At 42.2% G+C, this 16,994-nt stretch overlaps 1 protein-coding gene across 1 annotated transcript; it reads left to right on the top strand.

Annotated features, from left to right (window-relative positions):
* The first annotated feature begins 53 nt into the window (after positions 1 to 53).
* Positions 54 to 16,777, top strand: FBXO45 (F-box protein 45). The gene is made up of 3 exons (XM_080919656.1): positions 54 to 618; positions 8,448 to 8,804; positions 13,602 to 16,777. The coding sequence occupies exons 1-3, from the start codon at positions 319 to 321 to the stop codon at positions 13,785 to 13,787; spliced, it is 843 nt and encodes a 280-aa protein (XP_080775782.1). The 5' UTR covers positions 54 to 318; the 3' UTR covers positions 13,788 to 16,777.
* Positions 16,778 to 16,994: the final 217 nt, after the last annotated feature.

Below are 16,994 nucleotides of genomic sequence, written 5' to 3' on the forward strand. Positions count from 1 at the left end.
CCCTTGCTTCTTGCCCTCAACCCGCATGGCGGATCCCGGAGCACGTCGCGGGCTGGCCGGGCGAGCCGGGTGGTTCCGGCGCCCGCGCTGAGCGGCTACGAGGGGCGGGGACCCGAGAGGCCCCGGCCATCTGCCCTCAGTGAGGCGGGGCGCGCAGCGGACGCCCCCGGGCAGGGGCGGGAGCGGTGGAGGCGCGAGCGGCTGTCGCTGAAAGGGGCGGTGAGCGAGCTGCTCCGATCTCTAGGCGAGGCTTGGCCTCCCTCGCGGAGACGGGGCGCAACGGCGGCAGCGGCGGCCCTCGGGCCGGCTGGTAAGGCGATGGCGGCGCCCGGCCCGGGGGCTGGGGCAGCCTCAGGCGGCGCTAGCGGCGCCGGCGCCAGCGCGGGCTCGGGGTCCTCCGGGGTCGGTGGCCGGTTGCCCAGCCGGGTGCTGGAGTTGGTGTTCTCCTACCTGGAGCTGTCCGAGCTGCGGAGCTGCGCCCTGGTGTGCAAGCATTGGTACCGCTGCCTCCACGGCGACGAGAACAGCGAGGTGTGGCGGAGCCTGTGCGCCCGCAGCCTAGCAGAAGAGGCTCTGCGCACGGACATCCTCTGCAACCTGCCCAGCTACAAGGCCAAGGTGAGGGAATCCCGGGCCATGTCGAAGCCCGGTTCCTCTCCTGCTCGTCGCTCTCGGGATTTACCTTCAAAGCCTGAGTCAGACGTTTTACCTCACCATCCCGCCTTTCCACGGCTTCAGCCTGTCAGTACCACTGTCGCCCCTCCTCTCCATAACGATCTTTTCATAACGATCTTTTCTTTGGATTGAAGTTCTGCTTCGTAATCCACCCCACTTAAAAAAAAATACTAGGTGGTTTCACATTATTCATTTTCATCAGTTCTACTTTCAACAGTTTTTGCTCGTAAAGACTCTTGTTCATATATTTTTCCCTGGCCACCAAGTAGACGTATGGCATTAGTTCATCGAGGTCGCTTTAAAATGGGTTTAATTCTGGGCTCTTTTTTGTTCACCACCCTCTTTCCCAAGTCTGATTAATAAGCACGTTTTTATTATTTTCACCCACGTTCTCTTAGGGCTGCAATATTTAACACTTCCAAGTGCTGATAAGGCTAGACATCCTGCTAAGTAACTTGTAAGAAACAAACTTTAATATTAATATTAGAGCAATATAACTCATTAAACTTCCTTGTCCTGCTGTTATTGATAACTTTCATAGTTCTGCTCAGGTGACACTTCTGTCATCTAATATGTTGATTCCTGTTTTGCTGGGGTTTGGTGGTGGTGGTTGTTGTTGTTGATGATGATGCTTGTGTTTTCATAACAAAATTAAAATGCTAACAAACAGGTCGTGGCAGGCCCAAGTATTCTCCAGCCCATACAAACAAAAGGTCTTGGGTTAAGGTTCATGTTGCTAGACAGTAGCTCTTAAGGATAGCAGTAAGCAAAAAGTATGAAGCCTGGTGTGATGGTGCCTACCTTTAACTGCAGCAGTCCAGAGGCAGAGTCAGGTACGTCTCTGAGTTCAAGGCCAACTTGATCTGCCAAGTGAGTTCCAGGACAGCCAGGACTATATAAAATGACAGAATGTCTAAAACAGGGAGCGTATGTGAGAGATGATAAGGTCTGACCAGGAATGTGGTAAGCATCTTTTTTATTTTAATGCTATATTGTCAGTGAGTTTCTACATCATTTTTTGAATGTGAAATAGGTGCACTATTTCTTTTAATATGCGTATATTATTATAAATATGTGTATATACATTATTTTATGTCTGGTTTTGGAGACAGGGTCTGACTATGTATCAGGGTGGTCTCCAACTTGCTATCTTTCTGTCTGTCCCTTGAGAGTGCTGGGATTATAGGATGGGCCACAGCTACTGGTATATTCTTGGATATGAAGGCAAGTTTTGGTGTGATAAGAGAAGGAAAACTGTTTTGAATATGTCAGCTACCAAATAAATAGTTGTTTTGTTTTGTTTTGTTTTTTTGTTTTTGTTTTGTTTTGTTTTTTCTGAGACAGGGTCTCAGTATTTAGCCCAGGCTGGTTTGGAACTTAACAGAAATCCACCAGCCTCTGTCTTCCAAGTTCTAAGTCCTGTCCCTTCCCCAAGTGGTATTTTTGTACTTATTTTTTATTTGACACAAATGCACACACACACACACACACACACACACACACACACACACACGGACTGAATTCTGATACTCTTGAAAATCAGGGATTACTCTTAACTCCAGACTAAATTCATACTAGTTTTGTATATTTCCGGAGATATTTTGGGTTTAAGTTTCTAATGCTTCATTTAACTTTCTGCTATATGAAGTGCAGCTACAAGGTGGGCTTGTACTTACCCTGGGTTCTTTTAGGTGACTATTTTGAAAACGGAAGGTTAATTCAGGAGGACTCAGAGTGTAGAAGTCTTTAGACTAGGGAAATAGCTAACATACAGAAATAACTAACATGGCACACATTGCTGCTGAGGAATACTAGAAGTTTGTGGAAAGGAAGAACTTAGGAGTTGAGTGGAGATAAAGTTTGAGGTTAAGATGACGCAAAGCTGTACTTTAAGATGAGGTTCATGTGAAATTTTTATGAAAAACTCTGAGCAGAAAAAAAAAAACAAAGCAAAAATGCAAACTCTTACCAACACTTTGCCTCATGGGGAGTACAGTGTAGTGTGTGTGTGTGTGTGTGTGTGCACGCGCACATGTGCTCTCGCCTGCCTGCTTGCATTTCTTTTTTTCAGTACTGGGGATTGAATACATGCTAGCTACACCCCCCAGCCTGGGAGAATAGATATTAGTCTGATCACTGCATTTGTAAAACTGCATCTGGTAAGTATTATGAATGAGAGTCACATGCTGTTCTGAGTGTCAGTAATGGGGGATTTAACTAGGTACGGAGGTCAGGAAGAGACTTTCTTATAAGACATGATGCATAACTCAGTGACACCTAAAAGATGAGGATAAAGAGGCCAAGAGGAGCAAGAAGAGCCCGTGAGGAGGGAATCTGGCTCGTTTGAAAAACAAGACTGTCAGAGTTGCCCTGAGAGTGCAGGTGATGCTGGTTTGAGTCAGATTAAAGGAGTGGGACACACTACAGTGAAGCCTTCCTAGGTGTAAGCAAGAACAGTGGCCATGGGGACAAGGGAGCCATGGGGAGTGGTGGCGGGATCAGTTTGTGGGTTAGTTTTGACTCCACTATGGAGAACAGGTTGGAATACGCTTTTAGAAATGTGGTAGGTCTCTTAGAAAGAAGGCAGTGAAGGAGATAGAGGAAAATGGACAAACTTAGGAAGTAGAATCTATAGAATTTGATGACTGTTCCTCCTATTGCCTTTAGATATGGCACTAGGATTTTAGGTCATCATAAATTAAAATTGATTTTTTTTCACTCAGAGAATATTAAGATACTTGGATTATCTATGTATTCTCTGAAATTTGCGGGATCAAACAGTTTTTTTTAAAAAGGATCTGTAAAATTTGGCAGTAGTTTTGAAGTAGAGACGAGGAAGAAGGAAGAGCTAAGGATGACTCTTACATATTTGGCTTACATAATCTAAGTATCACTTGAGCAAGAGTTTGGAGGAAAATGACAGCAAGTTCGCTTGTGGAAGAGCAGAATTCATAGTATTTTTGAGATATTCAACAGATTTCAAATAGGCAGCTCCTGGTAGCCAGGGGTTAGAAGCAGTCTAGGGTAAAGATAAGAATTTCTAGTTGGACTGAATGAAGGAAAATGCTATTGTAAAGGTGATTGGGAACTAGCCATATCATGGAAGAAGGCCTTTGAAGCAGTCTTTTGTATACTGTTGGGGCTTTATTCTGCAACTGGAAAAACAGTATAAGTTTGAACAGAAGAACAATGAAGGAAAGCTGTGCTTTAAAAAGACTAGACCATGGGATAGAAAGGGCACAGAGAGGAGAGAAAGACACAGTGGAAGAGCTGTCAGAGAACAAGTCCACATAGGTGACTGTAGACAGTGCGTGGGATTGGGGAAGGTGGATCCAGCAGAACTCCCAAGGAGCCTGGGCAACTGTGAGGGGAGGACAACACTGGGAAGTATCTGGTTGGTTCCTTTTCTTCTCTTTCCTGCCCTACCTTTTAAAAGATTTATTTATGTTATTTGTGAGTACATTTTTGCCCTGAGGGCATTTGATCCCAGATGTTCTGAGCCACCATGTGGCTGCTGAGAATTGAACTCAGGATCTCTGGAAGAGTGCAGTGCTCTTAACCACTGAACCATCTCTCCAGCCCCCATCCTGCCTTTTACCTCCTCCTTCCATGCTGCTCAAACCAGGGCCTGATCCATGCTTAGCGCTCACTCTGCCATTGAGCTGCACAATCCCAAAAACGTTCTTTTTCATAACTCACGCTTTCTTTACTTAATAACTAGTTGTCGTAGTCAGGGTTTCTGTTCCTGTACAAACATCATGACCAGGAAGCAAGGTGGGGAGGAAAGGGTTTATTCAGCTTACATTTCCACATTGCTGTTCATCACCAAAGGAAGTCAGGACTGGAACTCAAGCAGGTCAGGAAGCAGGAGCTGATGCAGAGGCCATGGAGGGATGTTGCTTACTGGCTTGCTTCCTCTGGCTTGCTCAGCTTGCTTTTTCCTATAGAACCCAGGACTTCCAGCCCAGGGATGGCACCACCCACAGTGGGCTGGGCCCTCCTACCCTTGATCACTAGTTGAGAAAGTGCCCTTACAGCTGGATCTCATGGAGCCATTTCCTCCAGGGAGGCTCCTTTGAGATAATTCCAGCTTGTGTCAAGTAGACACACAAAACCAGCCAGTACACAGTAGTAGTTAGTCATCCCAAATATTTTGTATCTAATTATACCCTAACTTTCAGATTTATATTCTGAGCTAGGTATTTTTTATATTTGTTTTTTAGAAGCAGAATTAGAAACAGTTTGTTGAGAAAGGGTGGGAACTCTGGAGAACGAGGGTGAGCTAGGGAGCTGAGGAAAAATGTGCATTCAGAAGCCCTAGGCTGGGTCTTTATGCTGTTGAAATAGAAAATCTAGGTTCTTCAGAAAGAGACAGAAACTATGACTTCAATTTTTTGTTTTGTTTTAAAGATAGGCTTTGTTTCTTAGCCCTGGCTGTCCTGGAACTCACTCCATAAACGAGGTTAACCTCAAACTCAAAAGACCCACTTTCCTCTGCCTCAGTGCTGGGATTAAAGGTACACTTGGCCTTTAAAATTTATTAATTGGGTATTTTTTCATTCCATTTGAATTTTTCAGTATTTGTTCTAAAGACAAAGGCCCATAATATAATCATGATACTACTGTCATCTCTAAAATGAAACTGACAGTAATTTCTTAATACAGAAGTTGCAGTGTTGTCTCATAAATGTGAAATATTATAGTTTAATTTATAGTTTATTTAATCAGTATCTGTATATGTTCCCTCAAGAAGGAGTCACTGTCTTTTGAGGCTATCTTAGTTTACAGATTGACTCCATCCCCTACCTCCTGCCTCTGTAGGTTATTAGTTACCATCTATGTTCCTTAATCTGTTACTCAGCGTGCACTTCTCTCCTTCCCATTTCCTGTAGACTATGGTGTAAAGCATTGACCCATTTAGATTACAGTAGGTTTTTGTTTGTTTGTTTGGTTGGTTGGTTGGTTGGTTAATTGGTGGTTTTTACAAAATACTTTTTACTAAAATCATGTGTTTTGAGGTGTGGTAGAAAACAAGATCCTTATACTTAAGGTGATGATAGTGAATGGGAATTGAGGGGAGACGAATGATGGGGAGTACCTTCATGGAGGTGGTGGTAGAAATCATAAGGAGAGGACGCACACTAGGAACTGGGCAGGCAGGTGGGAACAAAGTGTGGCAGCTTCTCTGGAAGGCTTTAAAGCCAAGCAGAGTTAGCAGTTGCTGTGGTGCTGTGTGTGGTGCTATCAGAAGATATTAGCTGGCATGACATTCGGTGGAAACACTGTTTTAGACAGCTCTGGAAAGAGACTTGTGCAGCGCAGAGGAAGGGAATCACTGTAGATGAATGTGGTAGAATCAGTTCAGCAAACCAGGAGGCCAGGGTAGGAGGTTGAGGAGGAGGTTGTTAGTATCACTGGGCAAAGGGAAAATTAGAGAAAAGGCCCCGGGAGTTTGTTAGACCAGGAATGGGTGACAAGGAAATTGTAATTTAACATTCTCGTGAGGACTTCTTTCTTTTCATGTCGTTCTTTAGATTTAGAAAATACTTGTCTATAGATATCTCTCCCTTGTTCACTTTTATGAGTGCCCACACCACACCAACATACAATTTAAAAAATATATAAACAGAAACAAAAAAATTCAGCAATGCTTAGTTTTCCATTTTCCTTGAGGAAACAGAACACCTGAAAGAAGGACTTCCTCTGTAGCACAGAGCAGTGACAGTGGTTAGAAAATGAGCTTCACCTGGGTTGGGTCCCTGACGCCTATGGCTCTCCTTCGTGCTGTTGCTCTTCAAGTCTGTCACCTCATCCACCTCCCTTTTGTCCCTTCAGATTTATTTTATTATGTGTGGGTGTTCTGCCTGTATATATGTTGATGAACCACGTTCATTCAGTGCCCACAGAGACCAGAAGAGGGTGTTAGGTCCTCTGGAACTAGAGCTGCAGTGTGTTGGGAATTGTCTGGGTCTTCTGCAAGAGCAACAAGTGCTTTTAACTAGTGAACCATCTCTTCAGCCACATATTTATATACATCCACTTATAAATACATGTATCTGTATTTTCCCCTCTTCTGTGTATCCCTGGCTGTCCTGGAACTAATTCTGTAGACCACCCTGGCCTCAAACAGATCTATCAGCCTCTGCCTCCCAAGTGCTGGGATTAAAGCCGTGTGCCACCTTGCCTGGCCCTAAGTTTTATATTTTTAAAAGATGAGAATTTGTCATTATTTTAAAATGTTTTCATGTTAGGACCTTTAAAAAAATTTACAAAAGGCCAGTTTATCTCTCCTCTTGGTAGCCACTCCTTTTAAGTCCTCCTGTTGAATTTGTTTTATTTAATTTTTTTGTTTTCTTTTGTTTTTTTGAGACAGAGTTTCTCTGTATAGCCCTGGCTGTCCTAGAACTCACTCTAGACCAGGCTGGCCTTGAACTCAGAGATATGCCTCCCTCTAGGGATTAAAGGCATGCAGCACCAGTGCCTGGCTTCTTCTGGTTGAGTTGTGTGTTGTCTAGGGGACGTGGCTTGGAACAGAAGAGAGTGGTGATGTCAGTATGTGAGCGAGTAAACTCGAGTAAACAGGAGGATCTAGTGGAGTTTGTGGTCAGTGAAATATTCTCTTCACTTTAGAACTGCTGTGACTAAGAACTTTATATGATATTTTATATAAAGCATACACATTTCCTCTTGCATACGCTGGGCCAGAACATTGCCAGTGAGCTCAGCCCTGACATAGCTCAGGCTGGCCTCAAACTTGATATGTAGCTATGGCTTACCTTACACTTTAGCTCCTCCTGCCTCTTCTTCCCCAGCAGTGAGTACAGCATGTGTCACTGGGCCATAATTCTTTTTTTATCACAGCATTGACGATGTGGAAACTGCATCACTTTAAGTGTATATAAAAGGAAAGAAAGTAATGTGTTGAATTTTTATACGCCATCCACACAAGCTTTACTGTTGCCTCAGGACAAATCTGGTTTCATGTTTACTCCACTTTGCCTCTAGCTGTTTCAAAGCAGTTACCATTTACAGTTATTTTATGTATAAACATTTTAGTGATATCTCTATAAAGTACAAGGATAGTTGTGTGTACGTTTTTGTTTTAAGTTTACTTGTAGAAATTGTACTAGTTTGGAATTTGGTCAATAAGACAGTTGAACTGGTTCCCTCTTTTTTTGGACAGAATCTTTCTGTTTCCTTTGTTCACCGTAACCTGGCTCCAGTGATCTAGAGTAGTTAGGCCCGCAGGCATGTGTTACCATGCCCACCTCTAGCTGGGAGGTTTGGTTTGTTTTTAAGATTTATTATATATGAGTACACTGTCAGATCCCATTACAGATGGTTGTGAACTACCATATGGTTGCTGGTATTTGAACTCAGAACCTCTGGAAGAGCAGTCAGTGCTCTTAACCACTGAGCCGTCTCTCCAGCCCAGGAGTTATTTTTAACAGGGTATAATATCTAATGACAGTTTCCCATCTAGAACATTTAGTCATCATTTGGAAATAGTGTTATTTAAAAGTTTATAATCTTATTATTTGTAAACACAAAGCCTCAAATTTTTTTATTTTATTTGGGGCAGAGGAGAGAGACGGGGTTTAGTTGCCAAGTATCCCAGGCTGGCCTTGAATTTTCAATCCTATTTCAGCATCTCAGAGGGCTCTGAGATCCGAGATCACAAATGTGAGCCATCACATTAAACCTGCTGCATTTTAACATTTAAGAAAAAAATCAAGTTTATTCTTCTTTTGTTGTGTTTCTTGTGTTTTTAGGTACGTGCTTTCCAACATGCCTTCAGCACGAATGACTGCTCCAGGAATGTCTATATTAAGAAGAATGGCTTTACATTACATCGGAACCCCATCGCTCAGAGCACCGATGGTGCAAGGACCAAGATTGGTTTCAGTGAGGGCCGCCACGCCTGGGAAGTCTGGTGGGAAGGCCCTTTGGGCACTGTGGCAGTGATAGGGATTGCTACAAAACGGGCCCCTATGCAGTGCCAAGGTTATGTGGCATTGCTGGGGAGTGATGACCAGAGCTGGGGCTGGAATCTGGTGGACAATAATCTACTACATAATGGGGAAGTCAATGGCAGCTTTCCACAGTGCAACAATGCACCAAAATATCAGGTGAGAAATGGGATTTTTCTCAGTGTGGCCATTTCAAATCACACCTTAGTTTGTTTAAAACATGCACGTTTTAATGTTGCCACTATAGGTTTTTGTCTTTGTTTTGTCAATTTTTAAAACAAATGGTACAATGTTACATGTCAGTATTTCTTAATACATATTTGAGCAATTCTTCTTTGCTCTGGAGCAGAGGTTGCCAAGCTTTTTCTGTACAGGCCAAAGAGTAAATATTTTGGGTTTTGCTGTTGATATGTCTCAGAAACACTCAGCAGCTCTGTTGGTGTAACATCACCTCAGCTATAGACCCTGAATGAGGAAGCATGGTGCTCTGGAGAAGACCTCATTATCCTGCAGGACTAGTTTGGCCAGGGTACAGGTTGTTGGATCATATTCAAGGATGTTTTCTTTCCTGTGTCATGAAACATCCAGAGGTTTGGTTTGGTTTTGCTGGTCACCTCATCACAACAAATGCATGTATGTGCATATACATGCGTATTCACTCTGCTTCTTACTAATGTGGATTCAGACTCCCTGGCTGTATTAATGTCTCTCTAGAGACAAGTTCAGGCAAGCTGCTACTTTTTTTTTTAATCTTTCATATCTTAAATTAGTTTTTAAACTTTATTTTATGGGTATGGGTGTTTTGTCTGTATGTATGTCTATGCATGCCTGATGCCCCCAGAGGCCAGAAGAGGAAGTAAGATCCCTTAGAATTGTAGTTATTGACATTGTAAGCCACTGTGTGGGTGCTGGGAATTGAACTGGGGTCCTTTAGAGAAGCAGACAGTGTTTTAACTACTGACCTACCTCTCCAGCCCTAGTCTTCCATCTAATGTCTTACACTCATTTGATTCTAGAATCAAAATTGTGTCTTACAGCCATATAATTCATCAGAATGTAAAACAGTTAAATAGGATTTTAAAAGCTGGGCTGGAGAGTTTGCTCAGTGTTAAGAGTACTTTATGCTTTTCCAGACCAGTTCCTATGCCCTACCTTGGGCAGCCCACAACTGCTTGTGCCTCCAGCTCCAGGGGATGAGACTTTCTCTTTTGGCCTCTATGGTCAAACAACATACATTTGTAGACATACACATGAACACACATTCTAAAAATATAATTTTTTTAAAAGTCCCCCAAAGTCTTGTAGAAATGTAGATTTCATATATGGGTAGCTCAGATCTCTAGCTTCAATAATGCTTTGAGGGGCTGACAAGATGCTTCAGTGCTTAAGAGCACTAGTTGCTCTTCCAGAGGACCCAGGTCCCAACATCCATGTCTAGAATTCCAGTTCCCAGCAATCTGATGCTCTTTTCTGTCCTTCACAGGCACAACGATAATAAAATTATCAGCTCTGGCATATTAATATAAAAGGCAAAAATATATCTCCATTTCCTGAAGTGCAAAAGCTGGGAGGTTTTCTTTCATAAAGTCATTTCCTTGCTTTCTGTTTTTTGTTCTGTGTAAGTCCTGCAGAGAGGAGTGTGTAGTTTTATCACTGAACATGAAGTCTTATCACTACCTTCAGGTGCAGTGGAGATCTTGACTTTCTCATTTTCAGAGGTCATTTTGAGTTTCATTTCCACTTTAAAAATATATTTATACTAGTTTAGCTGGTAGTGGTGGCGCAGGCCTTTAATCCCTGCACTCGGGAGGCAGAGGCAGTGGATCTCTGAGTCCAAGGCCAGTCTGATCTACAGAGCAAGTTCTGGGACAGCCAGAGCTAACCAGAGAAATCCTGTCTCAAAATACATACATACTAGTTGTATTCTCTATATGTTGTCTCTTTTAATGAGTGTTCCATATGTGCTTAAAAACAACTTACATTCTCTTCTTAGATGGAATAGTCTATAAATCATAGGTCAGATGTTATATTGTTAGTGATTTTGACCTCTTCTTTTACTGAGAAAAGTACTGAAGTCTCTAACTATGCTCTCTAGCTTGTCTATTTTTCTTTTCAATCTATCAGCTTTTGCTCCATAGACTCAAGGGCTCTAACTGTTTTCAATATAAATGACCTTTGACTCTGCTAATGTGCCTGAGTTTGAGTCTGTATTGTCTGACTTTAATGTAATCACTCCAACTTTTCATGGACTACTATTACAGAGCATCCTCCAGCCCTTTGCTTTGATCTATCTTGTTATTAAAATGGAACCCTCAATAGCAGGTGGTTTGGTCTTTTTTTCTCCCCCAATATATAAGTCTTTATTGTCCCCAGAGAGCCCAAATTGTACTTGTGACCAGGATCTTGTTTCTGGAGCTAGGAAACTGAGGTCTCACTCGTCAGCCTGCTGCACGGTTCCCTTCCAGACAATAGATGCCATCCAACAACTTTCTGATATCCTTGTTTTTAACTGATATGGCTTGCTGAATCAGAGCTGCTGAATTTGAAACAAGCTCAATATCATTTCTTTCAAGGATTAATTCATTTTCTGGGCTTGAGAGACAGAACATGCAACACCTGTCCTCATCCGAACCCTGCGGGTGTATTTTCACCCATGAAATTTCGGATGTCAATCAAAGACCCATTCTCCTGAATGACGACGTTGATGGGGAAGTGAGCACACACAGACCTCATCTTGTAACGGAAACCCAGTGTAACACCCTTGATCATGTTCTGAACATGACTGCAGATGGTTCTGACAGTGGCCAGTTCCTTTCTGTACCCCACCATTTGTCAATCCCAAGCCTCTTTGTCTTTCTGGGGAGACTCAGCTCTACACTGATAAGATTGAAGTCCCTCCACAGAGTTCCCCTGGGGCCCTTCACAATGACTGTGTTGTTAACATTTTCTGGAATGTGGACAGTCTGATGCTGAGAATGGTCTTCATTCTCGAAGTAGATGGGGCAAACTGCGGTTTAGTCTTTTTTATTTAACAACATTTCACTCTCTCTCTCTTGAGAGTTTAGACACATAATTGTTAGAAAACTTAATAGTATCTTTGTGTCCCATAATTTATGATCCTTTTATTTCTCATCCCAAGCCTCATTTCTCTTTGTTATTTGTTTGCTTCTTTTGAGACTGGGCTCACTGTGTATTCCTAGCTTCCTGAATCCTAGAATTAAAGGTGTACACCACCGTGTACACCTTTCTATTGCTGTAGCTTTATGTACTACTTTATGCTTTGGACCTAGATTCCATTTGCTTTCTTCTGTCTCCATGTCTCTATTGAAATTTCTTGTTTATTTAATTGTTTGGACATACTTAGAATGTCTTAACTGCATTTCACAGTTTTACACACACAGAGTAACTATAAATACTTTAAATTCTTTGTCAAATTAGAAAGCATAGGTCCAGGTAGTTAATTTCTTTGGATTTCCCACTACTTTGAGTCATGCTTTTTCTATTTTAGCCTAGTGGTTTTTCTTTTCGAAATGAAAATTGGATGTGTGGATAAGGTGTATGAACAACTCTAGAGTGCCTCCTTTTTCTAGAAACTGCCTTATTATTTGGTACATGATTTTCTAGTAAAGGAAGACAGTTTACTTGTTGGGACTCGAGGCTGTAAACTTCATACCCTTGTGGTATGCAGCAGCAGCAGCAGCTTTCTGCTCTGTCTTCTAGGCCTCTCTCCTCTCAGTCCACTTCCCTGGGAGCTTTGTGGACAGAGCTAACCTCAAGTTCAGACCCGCCTGCCTCTGCCTCCAGAGCGCATTTCACCACGGACACCAACACTGTCCAGACTAGTGCTTTCCATTTCCTTCCGTGTGAACATATGTGCTGTGCTGGAGGCTCCAAGGTGACGAAAACCTGTGGACTTCATTCAGCAGGATTTTTGTGTCACCTTAGTCTGCTTCAGAACAAGGCTAGTTCCTGAGAGTGATGGCAGAACTTCTAGGATAATAGCACTGTTGCCTGACAGCCAGAGCATTGTCCTGTTTGTATTTGTTTGGTAGGCATCATAAAAAGATGGGATATGTTAGTGGTTCAGTTTGGCAAAGAATGGTAAAAGCAGAAGTTGGCGGGCATTTGAGACAGAAAATAAAAGAAGGAACGTTACTGACACAGCAGGAGTTAGCATAATTATGAAGTATTAAATCTCAAGTATAAATCTTAGGACTTTCTACTTTTCCCTTCCCTTTGGAGATAGGAGCTCATGTAGCTTAGCTGGCCTTGTTCTCACTGTGTAGCCAGTGATGACTTTGAACTTCCATCTTCCTATGTCCACCTCCCACCTAGGTGCTGGCATTACTAGCATGCGCCATTCCCAGAGTGTGTGTTGCGTGGGACTGAACCCAGAGCTTCATGCATGCTAGGCAAGCAGCCTGTCAGAGGAGGCTGTGGCCACTTCTGCTCCAAAGTCCTGAGCATACTGTACAGCCTTCATGGACACCAACCAGAAAGATTACACAGCCTTGCTATTTGTTTTTAAAATGGGACAAAAGCTGGATGTATTAAGTTTGCAGTTTAAACAGTCAGTGTTGCTGTTCACTTTTAAAGCCAGGCACAGTAGCATAGGCATCACCTTTGGTCTCAGCACACAGGACACAAAGTAGGCAGATAACTGAATTTAAGGCCAGCTGCTCTGCAGACTGAGTTTCAGGACAGCCATGGCTACATAAAGAAACCCGGTCTTTAAAAATCAAAAAGAAAAAGAAAAGAAAAACTGAAATGTGTGTAGAGAATAATGTGTATTCTTTCTTCAAGCTGTTTACCTCCAACCAGAATTCCCCTTCTCACTAGCAGAGATAACTTAGAGATACAGATTCTTTGTACATTTCCACTTCCTGATTTGTATCCTCTTTCTTGTAGCCATGCCTTTGGTGGCTATCCTGCTAACCTTGTACTGTCTGTTTACAGATAGGAGAGAGGATCCGAGTCATCTTGGATATGGAGGATAAGACTTTAGCCTTTGAGCGTGGGTATGAATTCCTGGGGGTTGCCTTCCGAGGACTTCCGAAAGCCTGCTTATACCCAGCAGTTTCTGCAGTATATGGCAACACAGAAGTGACTTTGGTTTATCTTGGAAAACCTTTGGATGGATGACAGTGGCTTTCTGGAAAGAAGGACAGTGGAGAAGAGATGTACTTGTGGGAAATAGAACCATGAAGTGATAGCATCATGTGTGCATGCCCAAGAAACATCCTGAAGACACATGAAGCTGAGAACTGGAGAAGCAACTCTACAGCAGAGATGGTCAGAGATGGTCATAGCGTTTCCTCTTTCCACTGGGCCAGAAAATCCTCAGGGTTGCGGCTGGTTGAGTGGGCAGTTGACATATGCATGTTGCCACAGAGTCTTCTCTAAGTTAGCAGTGTGTTACTTCCAGCTTAAAGGTGAGCGTGTAGAGATGCTAGAGGAGGGAACTGCAGGAGTTTATACGGTGTTTGTGGAGAAGGCTCGGTTCATCTTACAACTGCCTGTTCTTTCTCCATTCCCTTTATTTCTAGCCAGATTGACTTAGAAAGTATGAAGCTGGCTGGGTTTATTTAATACTTTAATATATTGAGAAGCATGGTCTGCCTGGACTGCACTTCTCTAGCAATGAGAAACAAAATTGTGCAGCTATTTTAAAAGTTGTATATATGTGTGTAAAAACTGTATAAAAAAAAAAAAAAGGACAAAGGCATTGCTTTGTTCAACTTCAATTTCTTAAAAATCACTACATGGTACAAAATTAAAGTGACATTTGGTGACAGTAGGGTAACAGAGAGAAGAGGAGGAGACATGTTGTACTGGCTCATTTGATAGTGTTTTGGGCTTATAGTCCATGGCTGTAGCAGAATTATGATAAAGGTTCCTTGATTGGTTAAAGACTGGGGAAGCAGATCTACCTATAATTACGCACATGCCAGCAAGGCTGACTCAGAAGTAATAGGAATTTGCCTCTTGGCATCTGGCTTTAGTTTTTGGCCTCCACACAGAACAGCTTCAGCTGCTCTTACAGCACTCAGTGTGAGCACTTTTGGTATAAACCCTAGGAGAACACATGGTCAGCGGTTCTTTTATTTCCTAACTTTATAATGCCGTAGATGTTATGAAGAATTTTTAATTTCATATTGTTTACATTATACAACAGTCGAAGCCTCAAAGTCTCCATTGCTGTCATCAAATGTTTACTCACCCATCTGAGACAGTGCCAGCCTGAACCCAGGTTAGGGTATTCTTAATCACCTAGGTGTGGCCCCCATGGGACTTAACACTGAGAACTTCAGGTTGGCAACAACATGAGAGCTTCATTGGAAAGAGGTGAATGTTATTTCTTGTTTTGACCCATAAACCGTCTCACTAATACTCTCTGGAATTAATAATTCAACTCATGAGCTGAGGTGGTTGTTGATTTTTTTCTTTTGTTAGAACAGAAACATTTTTCTGTATAAAAGAATAATTAATATGGTTCAGATACATAAGAATTGATGAAGGCAAGTAAAATCTTTGTACTTTTTACATGATTGCTGTATGTATATTTTGTTTTAAATCTAATAAAATTAGGGACAGAGAGCAGCTTGCTGGGGTTCTTGGAGGTCCTTGAGAATTAAATTTGTCAATACTGCTATGAAGAAGGAGGCTTCAGCCACAGAACAATCTGTAGTTGCCTCCTGAAAGGGTTACAGGTATTTATTGTACTTTTGCTATGTTGCTTGAGAAAGAGAAATTTGTTCAACATTCTTTTTGATAATCTGTATCAAGAAGAAACCTTGTACAAAGTGGAATTATATGTAAAACGTACTAGGGAAGATAGCTGGCCCAGGAATTGTTTTGTTTTTCTTGTTTTTTGTGTTGTTTTGTTTTGATTTTCTGCTCTAGAACAATTCAATTTGGTGGCATTTAAAAATTGATTGAAGACCTGGATAGGATGAAGACTAACTGTTAACATGCTGGCGGCAGTCCTTACGTACCTGCTGCACCTTCAGGTTGTGACAGTTCCTCAAGCTTCTCATGAGTTTGACTCATAACTTCTCTTTTTGTCTTGTTGGTAAATGTTCATTTGCAACAAGTTTTTGAAGGTGCTGACTGGAAAACAAAATCACGTGGTTTATTCATTCCTCACTGAACCTAGAGTCAGATAATTGCCTAGCAATTTAACACCAAGCCTTTCTTTCTGTGTCTTGTCTTGTATTTGATTTTTTAAAAGACTGGCTCTCACTATGTAGCTCAAGTTGTCCTTGAACTCACAGCCATCTCCCTGTGTCAGCCTCCCCCAAACTGGGATTAGAGCTATATACTACCATACCCAGAACAAGGAGCCATTTTAGTTCATAGATTTGAATGTTCCTAGAATGGGCATCTAGAGAACCGAGAGCCTTCATTTATAGCCTGGTCTGTTTACTAGAAATCCTGTCACTAGAGACCAGTAGTGGCTGCCCGGATCATTAAGGCAAACTGCTCAGTGTTGAAGGAAGTCATGCTCTCATTGGTGCTTAAAGAGCATGTGGAAGAAACAGTTGTACCTGAGCTGAGTATAAATCACCTAAGTCAGTGCTGCTCAAGTGGCTGGACCTCAGAATGGCTTAAAGGAAAGTCAGCTTGGGTCTGTATCCTTATTCTGGTGTTGGAACTGGGATATACTCAGACCATAAGGATTTAAAAATGCCCTGGTTTCAGAATGCTACCAAAGGTTGAGAGCAGTTGTGCTGAATGTCACCTAGAGGTTTCTCATCTACAAAGTAGGAAATTCTTGCTCCCCTCACTACCTCACAAGGCTACAGAGGGTGCAAGAGAGAACACTGGTAGTGTTGCTGTTATAGGGGGAGAATGCCGCAGAAGTGCAAGCATCTGTTATGTTTCTGTATTTCAGCTGCAACCGCGATCAGGAAACTGCCTAATTGAATTTGTTGTTGCTGTAGGAAGCGCTAATGTCATCCTTTGAGGAAGCATGCAGTGGTGGAAGACATCTTAATTACTATTACTCTTAATCACTATGGTCTTCTGTCCTACTTGAAACAGGCGGTTATATTATCTAGGTTTTCATAGGAAAGAAGAAATATTAAGGTGTAATTCTGTAATGTTCATTGGCTCATAATTCATTAAAAAGTTCATACAAGGAACTCTGTTGTAGTAGACGTCATTTCATCGTTACCATATTTTCATTGTTGACTTTGAATGTCAAGCCATTTCATTCATCTCTCATGTTTACTCAAGTAAGCTTACACAGATGTAACGAAGCATCTGAAGCAAGTTTGCTTGGTCCAGCTGAGCATGTGGAATGGCTCTGTGCTGAGGTAGCTCCTGCATCTTGGGTCTAATGTGACG

This window comes from Micromys minutus (assembly GCF_963924665.1).
Source record: "Micromys minutus genome assembly, chromosome: 7".
NCBI lineage: Eukaryota > Metazoa > Chordata > Mammalia > Rodentia > Muridae > Micromys > Micromys minutus.

What these genes read in the sequence shown, in the direction of transcription:
- FBXO45 (XM_080919656.1), top strand. Translation starts at nt 319, where the DNA reads ATGGCGGCGCCCGGCCCGGGGGCTGGGGCAGCCTCAGGCGGCGCTAGC. An exon ending in TGCCCAGCTACAAGGCCAAG is followed by an intron (nt 619 to 8,447) that starts GTGAGGGAATCC and finishes TTGTGTTTTTAG; the next exon opens with GTACGTGCTTTCCAACATGC. An exon ending in ACAATGCACCAAAATATCAG is followed by an intron (nt 8,805 to 13,601) that starts GTGAGAAATGGG and finishes GTCTGTTTACAG; the next exon opens with ATAGGAGAGAGGATCCGAGT.